Consider the following 18,494-nt stretch of genomic DNA (forward strand, 5'->3'; position numbering starts at 1 on the left):
AAGTCAGGCTCAGGCGGGTGGCGGATGGGAAAAGCCCGACCCCACATCACTAAGCGACACAAACATTAAACTTAAATTGTGGGAAAACGCTAACAAATAAAAGATGGAAAGTAATTGAAAAAAAAGTCTTTGTTTATGGTGAACAATCTGAAACCAAAGTGTTTGGAAGGTGAACACCCCCTTTCAAAATGAATAGAGAGGGGCAGTATTTCACTCTAGAGGACTGCGGCAATCTCTAGCATTACTCTTTTATAAATATACCCCATAGTGTTTTAGCTAAGCCAATTATCACTATTGTCTATTTTGTAGCTGTAATAAGTAGCTGCTACTAGTAGCTCTGCGTGTCTTCACCCTAAAACAATATCAATTTTCCAATAGTGATATATACCAGAAAAAAAACAAACATGAGAAAAATATGGATTACTCTCTCATCTCAGGGGGACACAGGCACTGGAGGGTTAACTTTACCTTCCAGGAGGAAAGGACACTAAAAAATAAGAACTCTGACAGCCCTTCCACCTATCCCCGCAGGCTACACCCCCTCGGGAGGCTGTCACTCCAACAGTTCTTTTAGTGTCCTCATGGGAGGAGGACACTCTCCCCTTATGGGGAGTTTCTTCTTATTATTTAACTTTTTTCTTCCTTTTTCTTTTTCCTTACAGTTTTCCCCCGGGCAGGAGCTCCGGTTCAGTTCTAGGTGGCATAGGGCTGGTTGTCTGGACACGAGTACTGACTCTTCTTCTTTCAATTACAAAAGAGGGATTTTTGTCTTACCTGTAAAATCCTTTTCTCTCTCCATTGAAAGGGGGACACAGGCACTGGAGGGTTAACTTTACCTTCCGGGAGGAAAGGACACTAAAAAAAAAGAACTCTGACAGTCCTACCAGGGGGCTAGCCCACCTATCCCCGCAGGCTACACCCCCTCCGGAAGGCTGTCACTCCCCAGAACGTTTAACAATACTTCTAAAAGCTAAGGAGATAAGTGGAACCATTTAGAAATTTATTTTACAGTAAATTGAATTCCGGTAAAGGCTGTGAGAGCTGGAAGTTTATACAAACAGTTTGTCTTTGAAGTAACATTAACATTTCTTTTTTTTTACAACGGACTTTGTTTTGATAAAAACTAAATTCATTGTCCAATAATTTAAAATAAGGTGTTGCACCCCAGTTCCCTGAAAATAAGCAATACTTGGGGGATTTAAACAGTAGAAGAGAGGTTTCTTTTTATTTTTTAATGGAAATGGGGAATCTATAAGAACATTTTGTTTGCCCAGAAAGCATTCCAGTTATACGAAGCTGCAGTGGTAAGAAACTTCCACTGTTTCTTTACATATTGTTGAATCCCATCATCCCCTTTGTGCTGCCAGCTGCTCCTTGTTGGAACTGTTTCATCATTGATTGAAGTCCTGCCATGCCACCTAAAGGATTAAACATGATATTAATAAGCAACAACCAGACCCTACTGTTTTGTCCTCTGTCTTTACCACATTCCTAAATTGTTCTTGCAGTGCTACATTATTTTGTGTGTGTAAACCAGGAATTTTGGAACTAATACAGTAGCTTAACTACTGGGGGTGCACAAGGGCCCGCGGGAACATTGATAAGAATATCATGGATGGCCGGGTGGGGGAATTTTCAGTGGAGCAGCAGCTCAAGGCCCCCTGAATTTATACATGTCCTTGTCATTGAATAACAACATATTTCTATATAAAGTAAAGCAAAGTTAATTTAATAAATTGAAATGTAATAAATTGAAAAATAATTTATAAAGTGTGTATACTGCCATTTTATCCGTTACTGTTAACTGCCGTATTATAATCTCCAGCTCTAATAGGGCAGTTAAAGGGATACCATCATGGGAATTTTTTCCCCCCCAAACTTCTCCAGCAGAATTCCGCACTGAAATTCATTTCTCAAAAGAGCAAACTTTTTTTCTTAATTTCATTTTGAAATCCGACATGGGGCTAGACATATTATGTTTCTCAGCTGCCCCAGTCATGTGACTTGTGCTCTGATAAACTTCAGTCACTCAATAGTAAAAACCCATTCCAGTTAAAAAGAGACTGAGGAGTATCTGAATTTGCTTATCCAGTTGCTTCAAATAGGACCCCGTTATTCACATCCTTCACTGAAAAACTGCAGGGACCCATTCTCCAACTGTACAATGAACTTACCCATGTGCTGCAAAACTCTGGGGTCCATCATTTTAGCCATTTGCTGGTTTAGTTTGGCCATCTGTGATGGGTTTACATTTTTCGACATATCACCACCTAAAAATAAACAAGCAATATGTTAGCCCTCAAATATTGACATATGATATTTTCATTTAAGCCGTTTACATTATCACAAAGTCCAAGAATAACTTGTTAATGAAATGTACATGAACAATGATTTCTCATGTATAATGTTTAACTAAAAAGCATTAAAGATACCTTTGTACTTGTCCAAAATGTCTCCTTTTCAAGTGGCCAGAACTGACTAATAGCAGCATCAATCGTAGGGTCTTAAACCATATTACTCAGCTTGAGTAAATGATAATATGCAGCAAATGATGGGGTGGAAACTTTAGGAGGATTAGTAGCTTCCTATACAGAGTTATAGTCTGGTGACACGTGGGGGCACATTTACTAAGCTCGAGTGAAGGATTCGAACTAAAAAAACTTCGATTAGAAGTTTTTTTTTGGGTACTTCAACCATCGAATAGGCTACTTCAACCTTCGACTGCGACTTCGATTCGAACGATTCGAACTAAAAATCGTTCGACTATTCGACCATTCGATAGTCGAAGTACTGTCTCTTTAAAAAAAAAAACTTTGACTACATACTTCGCCACTTTAAACCAACCGAGCTGCAATGTTAGCCTATGGGGACCTTCCCCATTACTTTTTTTGTTTTTTTTGATCGAAGGAAAATCCTTCGATCGATGGATTAAAATCCTTCAAATTGTTTGATTCGAAGGATTTAATCGATTTTTCCTTTGATCGATCGATCAAAGTATTTGCGGTAAATCCTTCGACTTCGATATTCGAAGGATTTTACTTCGAGGGTCGAAAATCGAGGGTTAATTAACCCTCGATATTCGACCCTTAGTAAATGTGCCCCCTATTATCCTAAAAAGCTAAAACGTGTTTTATAGCAGTCTTATGTAGGAAGACACCAACAGTCTATTGCCAGCACAAGTATTTCATTACCTTTGAAGAGGCCTTTGATTCCACCCATCTTTTTAACCATTTGAGCAAATTTTGTATATTGTGCCAGCAGTTCTTGTACATCTCTAGCAGAGGCCCCGGATCCTCTTGCAACTCTCTGAACACGGCCAGGCTGCTTGGTAAAAACTTTGGCACCATCGGTGTTATCCAGTTCTATAGGAAGCAAAAAAAAAAAAAAAAAAAAAAAAACAATTGCATAGGGAGAAACATCAATAAATGATCTTTTCAGTGGGAAACAAATGTAATCCTTTTAACCAGGAATGAAGTGTACAGAAGCTTGATTTGAATCCAAAGAGTAAATGATTATGATCCTGAATATTATGTTCTCTATGAATGCTGCAAAACTGTTGTAAAGTGCTCAGATTCCCACAAGCAGTAATGGAGAAAAAGTAACAAACGACATAAAAAGTTACCCAGGTCGTTCATGCTGTCCATGATGGTCATTAGCTTCTTCAGTCGAGCCATTGATTCCTGCTCGTTGCCTTTGCTCATAAAATCTTGTCCAAAGCCAGGGATCATTCCCTGTTAACAGAGTTAATGAATTGCTCAACTAATGCTAACTACAGATGAAGGGTATGCAACCAAAAAAAAAATAACCAGTGCTATAATAAAAAAAACTCGGTAGAAGTACTACATAAATACAAGCAGAGTAGACATTTGCAATCTATTTCCCCTTTTTTAAAAAAACAAAAATGATTATATATCCTATGAGCCGTGGCATAACTAGATGTCACTGGGCCTCACAGCAAATTGATTTTAGGACCCCAAACATATACAGAGGTTGAACTTTTTTACCTATATATATATTGAAATTGCTTATTAATTATGGCCTCATGGAGCCCCCAATACGTCCTGGTCCCACCTGCAGTCACAGAGGGTTTTCTCTGTATTTATGCCCCTGCCTATGATGGGAATTTGGCTTTTAGTCATTCATAAAACCTAATTTGAACCTTAAGTTTCTCAGATATGAAATAAGAGAAAGCTTTTTCACAGGTTTTGGCCATTACACATGGGTCTTACTCTTAGAAAAGGTTAGACAAATTTAAACAGAAAATATAAACACCATCCAATTCGGCTACGTTAAAAAGGGAAATAACAGACAGGTTACAGTACCCAAGTACACACATTGGCAAATTCATTGATTACTAATGGTAGCTGCCATTGTGTCTTCTTCTAAATCAAAATAAAGTACCATCACATAAATAGATGCTTTGCATTATGCTTCTAGGCTATATATCATTTAATGCATAAGAATACACTTGTGTTGAGAGAAAAAAAAAAAACATAACCTATGTTTTCTATAATGTAACTTTACTAAACCTAAAGGAACAGTAAAACCAAAAATTGAAGTTTTTTTAAAGTCAACCTGTCACCCAGACACAAAAATCTGTTTAATAAAAGTCCTTTACAAATTAAACATGAAATCCAATTTCTATCTTTTATTAAAGTATTCATATAAGTTGTAAGGTCATTTAAAAAACTAGGCTGTCAATCAAATATAGTCTGCCCCTCCTCTATGCCTTAGGCAGACAATTACTTTCACTTTCCATTTAGCACTTCCTACATGTCACTGCTCTCCCCACATTTTGTTCCCCCACAAAATGGCTCCTGCCTGCTTCCTATAATTGTGAATTCCCAGACTGAAGGAAACAAGATTCAAATAATTTATATGGTGTAATTAAATTTCATTTTGCTTGACTAATGTGATAAAATAGAATTTTTTAATAATTTGTTTGAGTGACGGGTCCCCTTTAAAGTAATTAAAATAGAATGTAGTGTTGTCATGCACTGCGAAAACTTTAGAAACACTACTATTGTTTATATAAATGAGCTGTTGTGTAGCAGTGGGGGCAGCCAAGCAAACAAGAAAAGGCTTAGGTTACATAGCAGATAAGCTCTGTAGAATATGATGGTGTTCTACAGAGCGTATTTCTTACCTGCTATTTAACCCGTGCCATTTAGTCCTATATAAATTGCCTCCACTGCTACACAGCAGTTTATATTAACTATAAAGGAGTGTTTCTAAAGCAAACAGATCTGTTTTACCAGTGCAGGGCAAGACTACATTATATTTACATCAACACTTTCATTATTTGGTGTCACTGTTTCTTTAAATACATACAAAATCTAGAGTAATTGTTTTGGCACTCACCAAGATCTGGCTGAATGGACCCATTTTCATGATATTTTGAAATTGCTCATACATGTCTCTCAAAGTGAACTGGCCTGTAATGAAGAGGAAAAAAAAAAGGTAACTGCCACAGCCTCATTAAACTCACTATACAATACATGCAAAAATAGACATTTTAAAATAACCATAATGTGAGGAATCTTGCAGTTATGTACTGGAAGTTTATCTCCTATCACAGCATTTCTAAAATATAGGGAGACTGCAAATCTGTTTATTGGTACTGAATGTGCACATGAAAATGTTCTGAAGAACTCGAAGGGAAAAAAACATTTAGCAAGTTGCATTTAATAGGAATCCTCCCCTTTATGAACTTACCATGCTTTAATTTGTCGATCATGGCCTCATTGTCATCCAGATTTAATTCATTCACTTTATCTATCAATCCTTCAATGTCACCCATACCTGGAGAGAGTGAAAACAATTGTCAATAGTGATGGCTAAAAGCTTATAGCTTTGTCAGTAAATACATACATTTTTGAAACTTTTAGATATATTGGACATATTACTGTATGTAGATTTTAATTTCATTATAACCTTGAAAATTAAAAAACATTAAAAAATAAAGTGTTTTTAAAGAAACATTAAAAAATAAAGTGTTTAAAAAATGTACTGTTGCCGTTCACTGGTAAAACTGGAGTGTGTTTCAGAATCTCTACTATAGTTTATATAAACAAGCTGCTGTGTAGCCATGGGGGCAGCCATTCAAGCACAGGATACACAGTAGATAACAGATAAGTACTACTATAGTTTATATAAACAAGCTGCTGTGTAGCCATGGGGGCAGCCATTCAAGCACAGGATACACAGTAGATAACAGATAAGTACTACTATAGTTTATATAAACAAGCTGCTGTGTAGCCATGGGGCAGCCATTCACACACAGGATACATAGTAGATAACAGATAAGTACTACTATAGTTTATATAAACAAGCTGCTGTGTAGCCATGGGGGCAGCCATTCAAGCACAGGATACACAGTAGATAACAGATAAGTACTACTATAGTTTATATAAACAAGCTGCTGTGTAGCCATGGGGGCAGCCATTCAAGCACAGGATACACAGTAGATAACAGATAAGTACTACTATAGTTTATATAAACAAGCTGCTGTGTAGCCATGGGGGCAGCCATTCAAGCACAGGACACACAGGGGATAACAGATAAGTACTACTATAGTTTATATAAACAAGCTGCTGTGTAGCCATGGGGGCAGCCATTCAAGAACAGGATACACAGTAGATAACAGATAAGTACTACTATAATTTATATAAACAAGCTGCTGTGTAGCCATGGATGCAGCCATTCAAGCACAGGATACACAGTGGATAACAGATAAGTACTACTATAGTTTATACAAACAAGCTGCTGTGTAGCCATGGGGGGCAGCCATTCAAGCACAGGATACACAGTGGATAACAGATAAGTACTACTATAGTTTATATAAACAAGCTGCTGTGTAGCCTTGGGGGCAGCCATTCAAGCACAGGATACACAGTAGATAACAGATAAGTACTACTATAGTTTATATAAACAAGCTGTTGTGTAGCCATGGGGGCAGCCATTCAAGCACAGGATACATAGTAGATAACAGATACGTACTACTATAGTTTATATAAACAAGCTGCTGTGTAGCCATGGGGGCAGCCATTCAAGCACAGGATACACAGTAGATAACAGATAAGTACTACTATAGTTTATATAAACAAGCTGCTGTGTAGCCATGGGGCAGCCATCAAAGCTGAAAAAGGAAAAAAGGCACAGGTTACACAACGGATAACAGATAAGCTCTGTTGTATACAATGGGATTCTTCAGAACCCATCTTTTTTGCATTGTGTGTTTGAATGGCTGCTGAAGAGCGTGAAGTACAGCAGTAGATTGTGGTTACCAAGGAGTTTGTTACTTCCACACTCACCAACATACACAACTTGTTTTGAATACAGATAAAGAAGTAAGGAGACAGGAATATGACTATGAAGATTTTCATTCATCCAGGTCATGGTATATTTAATACAAGTAATTAAAAAAAACAAACTAGACTCAGAAAGTCCAGTTGTTTTTTTGTTTTTTTTATTACTTATACAATCTATTATTCAGCAGAATGATGGAATAATGATGGAATAATTAAAGGATCATAAAATGAGTGAAATTCACACACATATGAAAGAAAAATAATATTGCTTACCAAGAAGCTTGCTGATGAAAGGTTGTGTTTTGAATGGTTCAAAGTCATCAATATGCTCCCCAGTACCAATGAAAATGATAGGACTCTTTGTAGCAGCAACCCTATAATCATAAATCATAGTTACTAAGCCTATATCAAACTATATACACCACTGCAAATTAACATTGTTTGTCAGTGAGTAGAGCCACCACAATATAGATGTTTTTTAGGTAGTGGACCTACACACATGTTATGTACTCATAGCACTTACGCACTAAGTGCTCCTCCACCTTTTGCATGCCCATCAAGCTTGGTTACAATGACCGATGCTACATCCACCTTATCTTTGAAGGCTTTGGCCTGTGCTTCACAAGCTTGTCCAATAGAAGCATCCATTACATAGACTATATTATCTGGTTGCTGTAAAAAAAAACAAAATAAATTAGGGAATCCTATTCTGGAACCACCAGTTCGCAAAGCATGTATAGATTTTAAAGGTGAAGTAAAAAGTGCCCTGTATAGTCATCTTTCAGTAAGTGGCTTTGGTGGATGAAAAAGTCAAACAAGCATTCAGTTTCAGAAACAATTTAAATCTGTATATTTCTGAAGTACTGGAGGAAACACTATACTATCAATTATATATCACTGGCAGGAACCACCAATTACTGGTGACAAAGTGCCTACATTTTTTTAAGGTCTACATAACATGACCACTAAACACACTGTTGCTAATGTATCCTGCTGAAATGGATATTAAAATGTCCCTGCAATATTCACTTTCACATACGATGCATTTAAAAAAGAACTAAAGCCTAAATAAAGAAGTAGCTAGAAATGTTGTACATTATATTTTGTGCTTCTGTACCAGCCCAAGGAAACCACAGCCCTTTAGCAGTAAAGATCTGTGTCTCCAAAGATGCCCCAGTAGCTCCCCATCTTCTTTTCTGCTGATTCACTGATTCACATGCTCTGTGCTGCTGTCACTTACTGAGCTTAGGGAGCCACTCACAATATACAGTACACATAGAATAGAAATGTCACAATATAAGGCTGATTAGTAATTAATACACATAATTACTACATGGCAGCACAGAAACCAGTGCAATTAGCATCAGAATTGAATAATCAGCAAACCTGTAGCATCAGCTTATATTACAGCCAGGGAAGCTCATTTTCTGCTGGATAATTAGTGACGAGCCCTAAGCTTAGCTTCTCAACAGCCAATCAGAGCCCACTGAGCATGTGAGTGTCACAGACACTTTCCAAGATGGTGACCCCTTGTGACAAGTTTGAAGTCCTGGATCATTGCTGCTATTGACAAGCTCAAACTTTAGCCTCATGCAATAAGTTCACTATATAAAATATGCCATTTTTAGCTGCATTAATTTTTAGGGTTTATTTCTCCTTTAAAGTAAAATTACTGGAGGTCAGTTAGGGATGGGCGAGTTTTTCGCCGCAAAAATGCCGCCCATAGACTTGCATGGCCTTGTGTGTCAAAAAAAACAAAAAAAGGCTCGCATCCAAAAATATTTTCCGCGTGATAAGATTTCTTTTGTAAGGTTCAAGGACAACAAAAACGGTATCCATTTAAGATTGACAGACATAAGCAGGATTGTAGGTTCCTGGTAAAGCACTGAGCATGCATGTCCAACCTTATGCATCCTATGCTGTAACAAGACGGATGCCAAGGATGAAGGACCTTTAATCACAAGTTATTATAAAAAGAGACATTGCTTGCTAGTCCTTACTACTGCATTAGAAACTTGCAACATTTCTTCAAACAAGGAATCTTCCTGTTTGTGGCGCCCACTTGTGTCCACAATGACGATCTCAAAGTTTTCATTTTTAAATTTCTCCACCCCTTCATATGCAATGTTCACTGGATCCATTTCTGTGTAACTGGGTTAAAAACAGTAATGGAGTATTATAATGAGTGATCTGTCGAGGAATACACAGCAAAAGGATTTTAAAATACAGTTTAAAACTACAAATCCCAAAAACAGTTTGTCTTCGGCACACCACTTACTTGATATTAATAGGGTGCATTCAATTCCAGGCTGCTTCAAGCCCAACGCAGTTATCTCTTGAAAAAGGGGAAAAAGAAGCACCTGAGGAAGGGGTTGTCTCCAAAAGCTTGTGCCACATCTCTGCTGCAATAAAATGCTTTGAAGGCAGAAGCTGAAGTACGGTGTGCTTCTTTTTCCCCTTTTTCAAGAGATTAAAACTACATATGTAAGTATGTGTATATATATATATGTGCACTGGGGTTCATTTGGATGAGTTGAGTTTGATGGTCTGTTTTCAACCCAACTTAACTATGTAAGACAACCCTATATTAACAAGAAAAGAAAAACTTTAACCCCCTTTTTATTTTGGATAAAGATGTTTGATGGGTGTAATTCCACTTCATGCCCAGCATTTTGTGCTTCTTCCAAAGGACTGAAGGCTGAGAGCTCAGAACAAACGGGGAATGTGCTATGTGTCATAAAGGATCGGGTTCCATAATCTTTTTAAATTAAACAAGGATAATAATTCATCTTTTACATATCAATTATGTTTTAGTAATTGGCTTACATAACCCAATTCATGTTGGGTATCACTTCAGCTCTAGGAAGGATATCAGAAGGATAGCGTTTGTGGGAAAAGCACTGAGCTAAACCTAAGTCTTGAAATAAAGGGAGTAAATTAAATCACAGCTGGCAAAAAAAAAAAAAAAGTATATTGAAAAATAAAAATAAACTTACCTGCCATAGAAGGGTATTCTGGCTTTTGTGGCATTCTGTTTTAATTGATCAAAAGCTCCTACAAAAGTTATTATTTGTGTTATATGAATTCATACAGAGTAGTATATATAGGGGGTTATGTAATAAAAGGCACTATGTTTGCCCAGCAGCAGTAACCCATAAAAGCCAATTGTATGTTTGCTTTTAAACAGGTGACCAGTAAATGCTACCTTCTGATTCGTTGCTATGGGTTACTGCTCCTGGGCAAACTTAGTGCCTTTTTTTACATAACCCCCATAGTGTTTTATTTCTTAAAGTGGACCTGTCATCCAGAAACAAAAATCTGTATACTAAAAGTCCTTTTCAAATTAAACATGAAATCCAATTTCTATTTTAATAAAGCATTCGTAGCTGTTGTAAGCTTATTTGAAAATCTCAGCTGTCAATCAAATATTGCCTGCCCCTCCTCTATGCCTTAGGCAATTACATTCACTTTCTATTCAGCACTTCCTAGATATCACTGCTCTCCCCACATTCCCCCTCTCTATTTACAATTTAATTGTGTAACCAGGGCATGGGGATGGACATTAGGTCCCCCATTCTGGTGCACAAACAAGATTCTGAGATGATACAAGGCTTGCCTTAATAAGTGTCCACAAAATGGCTCCTGACTGCTTGCAATAATTATGAATTCCCAGACTGAAGGAAATGAGATTCAAATATTTTGTATCGATTAATTAACGTTCATTTGGCTTGCTTAATGCAATAAAATAGGATTTTGAATAATTTTTTGGGTGACTGTCCCCTTTAATGAAAATCTCAAAAAAAGACAACAAATTCATAATTATAAATTCATTCACATTCATTTTAGTGATAAAACTGAATTATATTTAAATGTTGCCATACAGTATGTGGCTTTTAAGCCTTCCATTGCTTCCATAGAGGTCAAATTAACATAAAAAGATGACATACTTGCTGGGTTTTCTAAAACAAAGAAATATTACAAAAAGCCACATAGAATCTGTTGTCTAAATCTATAACCCGTCAGTATAATGGATCAATTTCACTTTCTGAATATTTACCCAGTAGTTGAAGCCTAAAACTCACCAGCTCTGAAAGTGTCAGCGCATATCAAACAGGTTTTCCAGCCTTTCCTTTGATAATAATATGCCAACTGTAAAGAGAGAAAATCATTTTACATGTATATTTACAGTATGACAGAGATAAGTGAGCCTTCCAGGTAAGTCATTTGTTACAATTCACCCACCTTTGTACACGTAGTGGTTTTTCCACTTCCTTGCAAACCCACAAACATTATCACATTTGGTTTTCCTTTAGTGGGTGTCCATGCTTTAACCCCTGGATCCACCAGCTGTGAAAACAGGCCATCATTTATTATAATGCAAAGAGAACTAATCCGTTTACACCTGAGCCATGTAGTTCCACCTGTGTAGATGTATCTGTTGCTATTTTATAACTGCTTTAGCTCTTCTAATAACATTTTTCTTTTGTAAGTACCTTAACAAGCTCTTTGAAGACAGCAGTCTGGATCATTTTACGCTTATTCAAGCCAGATGCCATTTCCTCCAGATCGATAGCAGACCTAAGGGAAGAGTTTAATTCTTATTATATTATCCGGTCACTTGAGTACACCATCCCAAAAACATGGCACAAATCTCCTCCAGGCAACCCCTCCACCCACTAACTTGTATGGGCAGATTTATCAGATTTATCAATTTATTTTTTTACTACAACTCGAATGGGAGGTTATATGCATATGCAAATTAGGATTCGGATTGGTATTCGGCCAGAACTTTCGTGAAGGATTCGGCGAATTCAAAATAGTAGATTCAGTGCATCCCTACTTGTAAATGAACTCGGCAGGTTTTAAGTGGCGAATATTCAAATTAGAACGGTTTCCATGGTCGAGGTGTGATAAATCTCGCATTTGAATTTACATTCGAAGTGAGGGAATAAAATTTGAATGTGTGAATTTTTACACCAAAAAAACTTTAAATAAAAATTCACCCTTAATAAATCTGCCCCATATATAGTTGGACCCAAACTAACTGATATGGAAACAAATTCCCTTTTGAGCTACAATGTTAAGTTTATGCAGAGATACTAATACACAAAAACTAAAACTATGGCGGTTTCCTATAAAATAATCTGGCAATGTGGGTGTGCTGCAATACACATTAATTTCAATTTCATTTGAACGATACTTACTTAACATTTTCCCTTAGCTGTTTTACAAGCTTTATGTTTACATCAGCTTCCAGTAAAGCCGTACATACTTCCTTGAGCATAGCATTGAGCACCTGGAAAAAACAAAACAAAATACCAGTCTTGCAGATTTTTCTCTTCGCATGTAGTTTAAAAAGTATATACGCTAGTCTTTTTATGACTCCTCTTCAGGTGGAAATGTGTCAAGTAATGGCACAAAATACTTTATAGTGATTAATACATTACATAGCTCTTTCTGGTAGGGGGGGGTCTATGCGGGGTGGGGGGTAGGGTTTTTGGGTAAAGGGTTTGTTTCTCCTTTAAGGGACACTGTAGCAGTTCTTAGGATCAGAAAGAGCTATGTAATGTATTAATCACTATTTGGTATTTTGTGCCATTACTTGACACATTTTCACCTGAAGAGGAATCGTAAAAAGACTAGCAAAAACTATACCCCAAAATCACTTGAGCACCGGATAGTTTATATCAAATTAAGAGCATATTAAATATATATTCCAATTAAGTAAATATTGCCCTTTTACATCTCTTGCCTTGAACCCCATGTTTATGATGGCCTCTGTGCTGCCTCAGAGATCACCTGACCAGAAATACTGCAGCTCTAATTGTAACAGGAAGAGATCACCTGGCCAGAAATACTGCATCTCTAACTGTAACAGGAGGTCACCTGACCAGAAATACTGCAGCTGTAACTATACCAGGAAGAGATCACCTGACCAGAAATACTGCAGCTCTAACTAACAGGAAGAAGTGTTGAAGCAAAAGACGCGACTCTGTTAATTGGCTCATGTTACCTAACATGTATGATTTGTTTATGTGCACCGTAAATCCTACGATCCCAGGGGGCGGCCCATATTTTTTAAAATGGTAATTTTCTATTTAAGATTACCCGAATATACTACACATACTACTACTAAGACACATACTACTAAAAAAGTACATTATTATGAAAATGATTTATTTACATGAAGCAGGTTTTACATATGAGCTGTTTTATAATATATATTTTTAGAGCCCTACATTGTTCGAGGGGTATAGTTTTCCTTTAACCTGTACCAAGTCTACCTGAGCTAGTGCCAATTAAGGAAGCTGGGGCCTTGCATGCAACTACAGTTATGACATAACTATTTTTTACCAGTTGCAGTGTATGCTGAAACTATTTTACATTTTGGGCACCTTAAAAAACCTCTCACCTCTTCATTGATGATGGTTGCATTGCTCAGTGAGCGCAAGGCTGATGTGATCTTTCGTCCAAGGTCTGCCAATACCATCTTGGCTTCTGTTTGTTATAAAACGCCTGTATGAAAACACAACATGCCAAACATCAATTGGTCTGTATGCCTACTTTTTAATATTTATGCCAAATAAAGACTGATTTTTTAACTTTAATGGAATGCTTTGGAATATATTCTAGTTTATATAAACAAGCTGCTGTGTAGCCATGGGGGCAGCCATTCAAGCACAGGATACACAGTAGATAACAGATAAGTACTACTATAGTTTATATAAACAAGCTGCTGTGTAGCCATGGGGGCAGCCATTCAAGCACAGGATACACAGTATATAACAGATAAGTACTACTATAGTTTATATAAACAAGCTGCTGTGTAACCATGGGGGCAGCCATTCAAGCACAGGATACACAGTAGATAACAGATAAGTACTACTATAGTTTATATAAACAAGCTGCTGTGTAGCCATGGGGGCAGCCATTCAAGCACAGGATACACAGTAGATAACAGATAAGTACTACTATAGTTTATATAAACAAGCTGCTGTGTAGCCATGGGGGCAGCCAATCAAGCACAGGATACACAGTAGATAACAGATACGTACTACTATAGTTTATATAAACAAGCTGGTGTGTAGCCATGGGGCACCCATTCAAGCACAGGATACACAGTAGATAACAGATAAGTACTACTATAATTTATATAAACAAGCTGCTGTGTAGCCATGGAGGCAGCCATTCAAGCAAATGATACACAGTAGATACAGATAATAGAACAGATAAGTACTGCAGTAGTTTATATAAATAGTAAAAAGTACTATAGTAGTACTTATCTGTTATCTACCGTATATCCTGTGCTTGAATGGCTGCCCCCATGGCTACACAGCAGCTTTTTTAGAATAGTAGTATTATGTAGTAGAATTTCTGCAGCAAACACACCAATTTGACTAGTGCATGGCAACAACATTATAGTGTCATTCCTTCAAAACACTTTAATTTTTTGGTGTTTCCTTTAAAGGGGTTGTTCACCTTCCAGACACTTTTTTTTAGTTTAGTTGTTTTCAGATTATTCACCATACACAATTACTTTCCATCTTTTATTTTTTTAATGTTTTCCCAAAATGTAAGTTTAATGTTAGTGTCTCTGGTGTTTCACTGACATGTTTAGCAACATCTCCAGAAATCTATCTCCAATGTTAGTAAACATGCCCCTCAGTCTGGCAGCTCAGTGATCCAGGACCATCTGAACTGTTACAATTTGCTACATTTAGTTGATCCATTTCTCAGCAGTATCTGTGGAATATTAGCAACTATTGTATCAAGTCTAACAGCTGCACTCAGGGATTCTGCTCAGGGACAAAGATAAGAAATGTATCAATTTAGAACAGTTTAAGAGTCGGCGACCCCCCCCCCGAGAGCTGCTTTAGAAGGTGAAAAATAAAACTTTACACTTCAGTATTAGGAAAACGGTCACAAGTAGAAGTTGGAAAGTAATTAAAAAACATCTTTATTTCTGATAAATATCTGAAACCAAATGAACTGTAAAAAGTGTTTGAAGGTGAAGAATTCCTTTAAAAGAATAGCTGCTCACACCAAACTACACCTGTGGTGGGGTTACTACAAGTACTTATGGGCACCTCCTAAAGTACACGTCAGTATACAGAGGAACAAAATGATGGCAGACAGGCTTACAGATGCCAATGGAATTGCCCTCAAGTTTATTTGATCACATTAGTAAGGACAATCATTTCGGTCAACAAGGTATTAAGTCAGCACGTATCCCTTCCAATTTGCTTCAGTCTGGTGCAAGTCCAACAGTTTCCACCTCCAACTTGTTCACCGAATTATGTATTATCGACACCACCAATCCTGAGTTTCTTTGCTTTAAAATGCCTTTATTGAGACATGGGCTCTGACCAAGACAATCGGCTATTGTCTGGGTCAGAGCCCATGTCTCAATAAAGGCATTTTAAAGAAAAAAAAAAGAAACTCGTGATTGGTGCTGTCGATGATACACAGGACAATCAATCCTAAAATTATAATTCTTTACCATCATGAAACTAGAAAGATTCCCCCTTCCCCCCAATAAAATGATTTATGGTTACATCTACGCAAGCCACTGAGTTCTGTTAAAGGGAAACTTAGCGAAAATTTTATAGAAGCCTCATCATACTGGAATAATAAACATTCTAAAATAATATCAGTTCAATATTCTGCATTGTTTCTGAAATAATCAAATTTATTTTCACTGTCCCTCTCTCAGCATCGGTTTCTATTCATTCTGTCTTCATGCAGCAGTTGGGTGTCAGATATTCATTGACAGTTACATCCAATATATCTTATGGGGGGGGCTCCCTTTCCTAGCAGATGTATCAGAGCTCACTCAAATAACTGATTCCAGTACAAACAAAATAACTGCCTTTTGCACAAATCCTGCATGTAGAGAGACATGATGTCTGGTGAGTTTAATAGAGTGACCTCTAATACATCTTCTAGGCAAAAGGAGCCCCCCTATAAGATATATTGGATCTGTCAGTGAATATCTGACACCCAACTGCTGCATGAAGACAGAATGAAGAGAAACAGATGCTGAGAGAGGGATAGTGAAGATACAAATCAATAATAAAGGGCTGGCACATACCAGACCACACTCAATAGAAAGATGTAGTAAAAAACATCAAAGCAAAGCCTTATGTGTTTCGTGCCTTAGGGGTACTTAGTCATAGTGCTCCTCAGGCATGAAACACATAAGGCTTTGCTGTGATGTTTTTTGCTTAGATAAATACTTTTTTACTACATCTGTCTACGGAGTGTGGTCTGGTATGTGCCAGCGCTTTATTACTGATTCATATTATTTGCTTTAGGTCTGGGGCTTGAGCACCTGGACCCCCCCCTTCTTTTTGGGTAAATTAACCCCACCTATACTGCACTCGACACTGAATATCTTTTCCATTATAAACTTCCAGATAGTGAAGATAAACTTGATTATTTCAGACACGGTACAGCATTTTTAATAGATTCTATTTAGAAAACGTATCATTTCCGTGTGCTGAAGCTCATATTACATTTTCATTTTCACTGTATTTCCCCTTTAAAGCCAACACAAGGCGCATTTGTAAAATACCGGCTCTCCTTTTCTCTGTAAAAGCACAAACATCAGACGCCAACATTCCTACATAAAAGAATCGGAGAGGGAACAAGTGAACAATCATTGACAATGTTTTCATTTGATCAAAGGCCCAAATCTAAAGCTCAGAAAGCAAGAAATGAACAAACGAGGTGCTAGAAAACTGCCAGAGGAATTGCTGACTATATAGAAAACGAAGTAGGTTTATAAACTACAGGACACAAATGACATTTCTCCTCAGATTTAGATTTGCTAAAATGTGTCAGAAAGTGTGAAGTGAACTCTGGACTCTGTATATTGAAGAGCCATGAGAGTTACTGCTAGTGAAATAAGCAGCCGGTAAAGCAACAAGGCCTAATTGTGAGGCAGCTGCTGCTGTGAAGTGGAAACTCACAAGAATACGGAAGCCGATAAGGCGATTACTAGTAATGTAACTACCAATTTACCTGACGTAAAACAAGCCCCTCCCACTATTTCCTGTTATCTCCCCAACGGAACCGGTCGGTGCTGAGGGAACACAATGGCCATGTAACGAAATCTCTAACTCTAAGCCACCGACAAGAATCCCACAGCACGGCAACTTCCGTTCTATACGAAACGTCACCATTGGAAGTTCCCTCGTGACCCTTCAGCTGATATCCGCTTCCGGCTTAACCCCCTAGCACTTCCGCTTGGGACTGGGACACTCCTGATTTCCATAACGCAGCCCGCAGTTCCGGATAGCTTTAGACGTTTAGCTTTTTGGACGACTAAATTCATCCTCACTGCGCGAGCGTATGACGTCATTGACGTATATAAGCGCAGTGACGCCACAATGATGTTGGGTTTGAGGGGGAGACTAGCTGTACCTATAGGATAGTGTTCTGCTGTGTGGCACATAGTCTGGTTTGGGGATAAAGTGATGCGGGGTTCTGTTCCCAATTTTTGGTGTTCCTTGTGTTTGTTATCTTACTCCAGTTGGTGTGTTTGATCACATTAAAGGGATATTGTCATGGGAATTTTTTTTTTTAAAACACATCAGTTAATAGTGCTGCTCCAGCAGAATTCTGCACTGAAATCCATTTCTCAAAAGAGCAAACAGATTTTTTTATATTCAATTTTGAAATCTGACATGGGCTAGACATATTATCAATTTCCCAGCTGCCCCCATTCATGTGACTTGTGCTCTGATAAACTTCAGTCACTCTTTACTGCTGTACTGCAAGTTGGGGTGATATCACCCCCTCCCTTTTCCCCCCAGCAGCCAAACAAAAGAACAATGGGAAGGTAACCAGATAGCAGCTCCCTAACACAAGATAACAGCTGCCTGGTAGATCTAAGAACAACACTCAATAGTAAAATCCAGGTCCCACTGAGACACATTCAGTTAGGGCTCTTAAGATGGCCATAGACGCAAAGATCCGATCGTACGAATCAACGCACGATTGGACTTTCCCATCTCCTGACCCTCCACTAACCATAAAGATGAAAGTCTTACCATTCCGACCAAAAAAGTAGTAAAAGAACAGATCAGCCTTCTGTACTACCTCTGACAGCAATCGTACGATGGTTATGTCTGACAAATCTAGTGACAGTCTCCCACTGAAAATCGTACGATCGGTAATACA

General features: G+C 37.8%; 1 protein-coding gene across 1 annotated transcript; it reads right to left on the reverse strand.

Moving 5' to 3' along the window:
• Window positions 1-1,089: 1,089 nt before the first annotated feature.
• Window positions 1,090-17,449, reverse strand: srp54.S (signal recognition particle 54kDa S homeolog). The gene is given in 16 exon segments (NM_001087095.1): window positions 1,090-1,418; window positions 2,175-2,270; window positions 3,192-3,362; window positions 3,623-3,731; window positions 5,362-5,435; window positions 5,716-5,802; window positions 7,584-7,684; window positions 7,834-7,982; window positions 9,311-9,461; window positions 10,307-10,364; window positions 11,393-11,459; window positions 11,553-11,657; window positions 11,804-11,888; window positions 12,515-12,606; window positions 13,723-13,826; window positions 17,334-17,449. Coding segments are annotated over 15 exon segments (1,515 nt in total). The 5' UTR covers window positions 13,801-13,826; window positions 17,334-17,449; the 3' UTR covers window positions 1,090-1,326.
• Between the last annotated feature and the right edge of the window lie 1,045 nt (window positions 17,450-18,494).

The sequence above is a fragment of the Xenopus laevis genome, chromosome 8S, assembly GCF_017654675.1.
Source record: "Xenopus laevis strain J_2021 chromosome 8S, Xenopus_laevis_v10.1, whole genome shotgun sequence".
NCBI lineage: Eukaryota > Metazoa > Chordata > Amphibia > Anura > Pipidae > Xenopus > Xenopus laevis.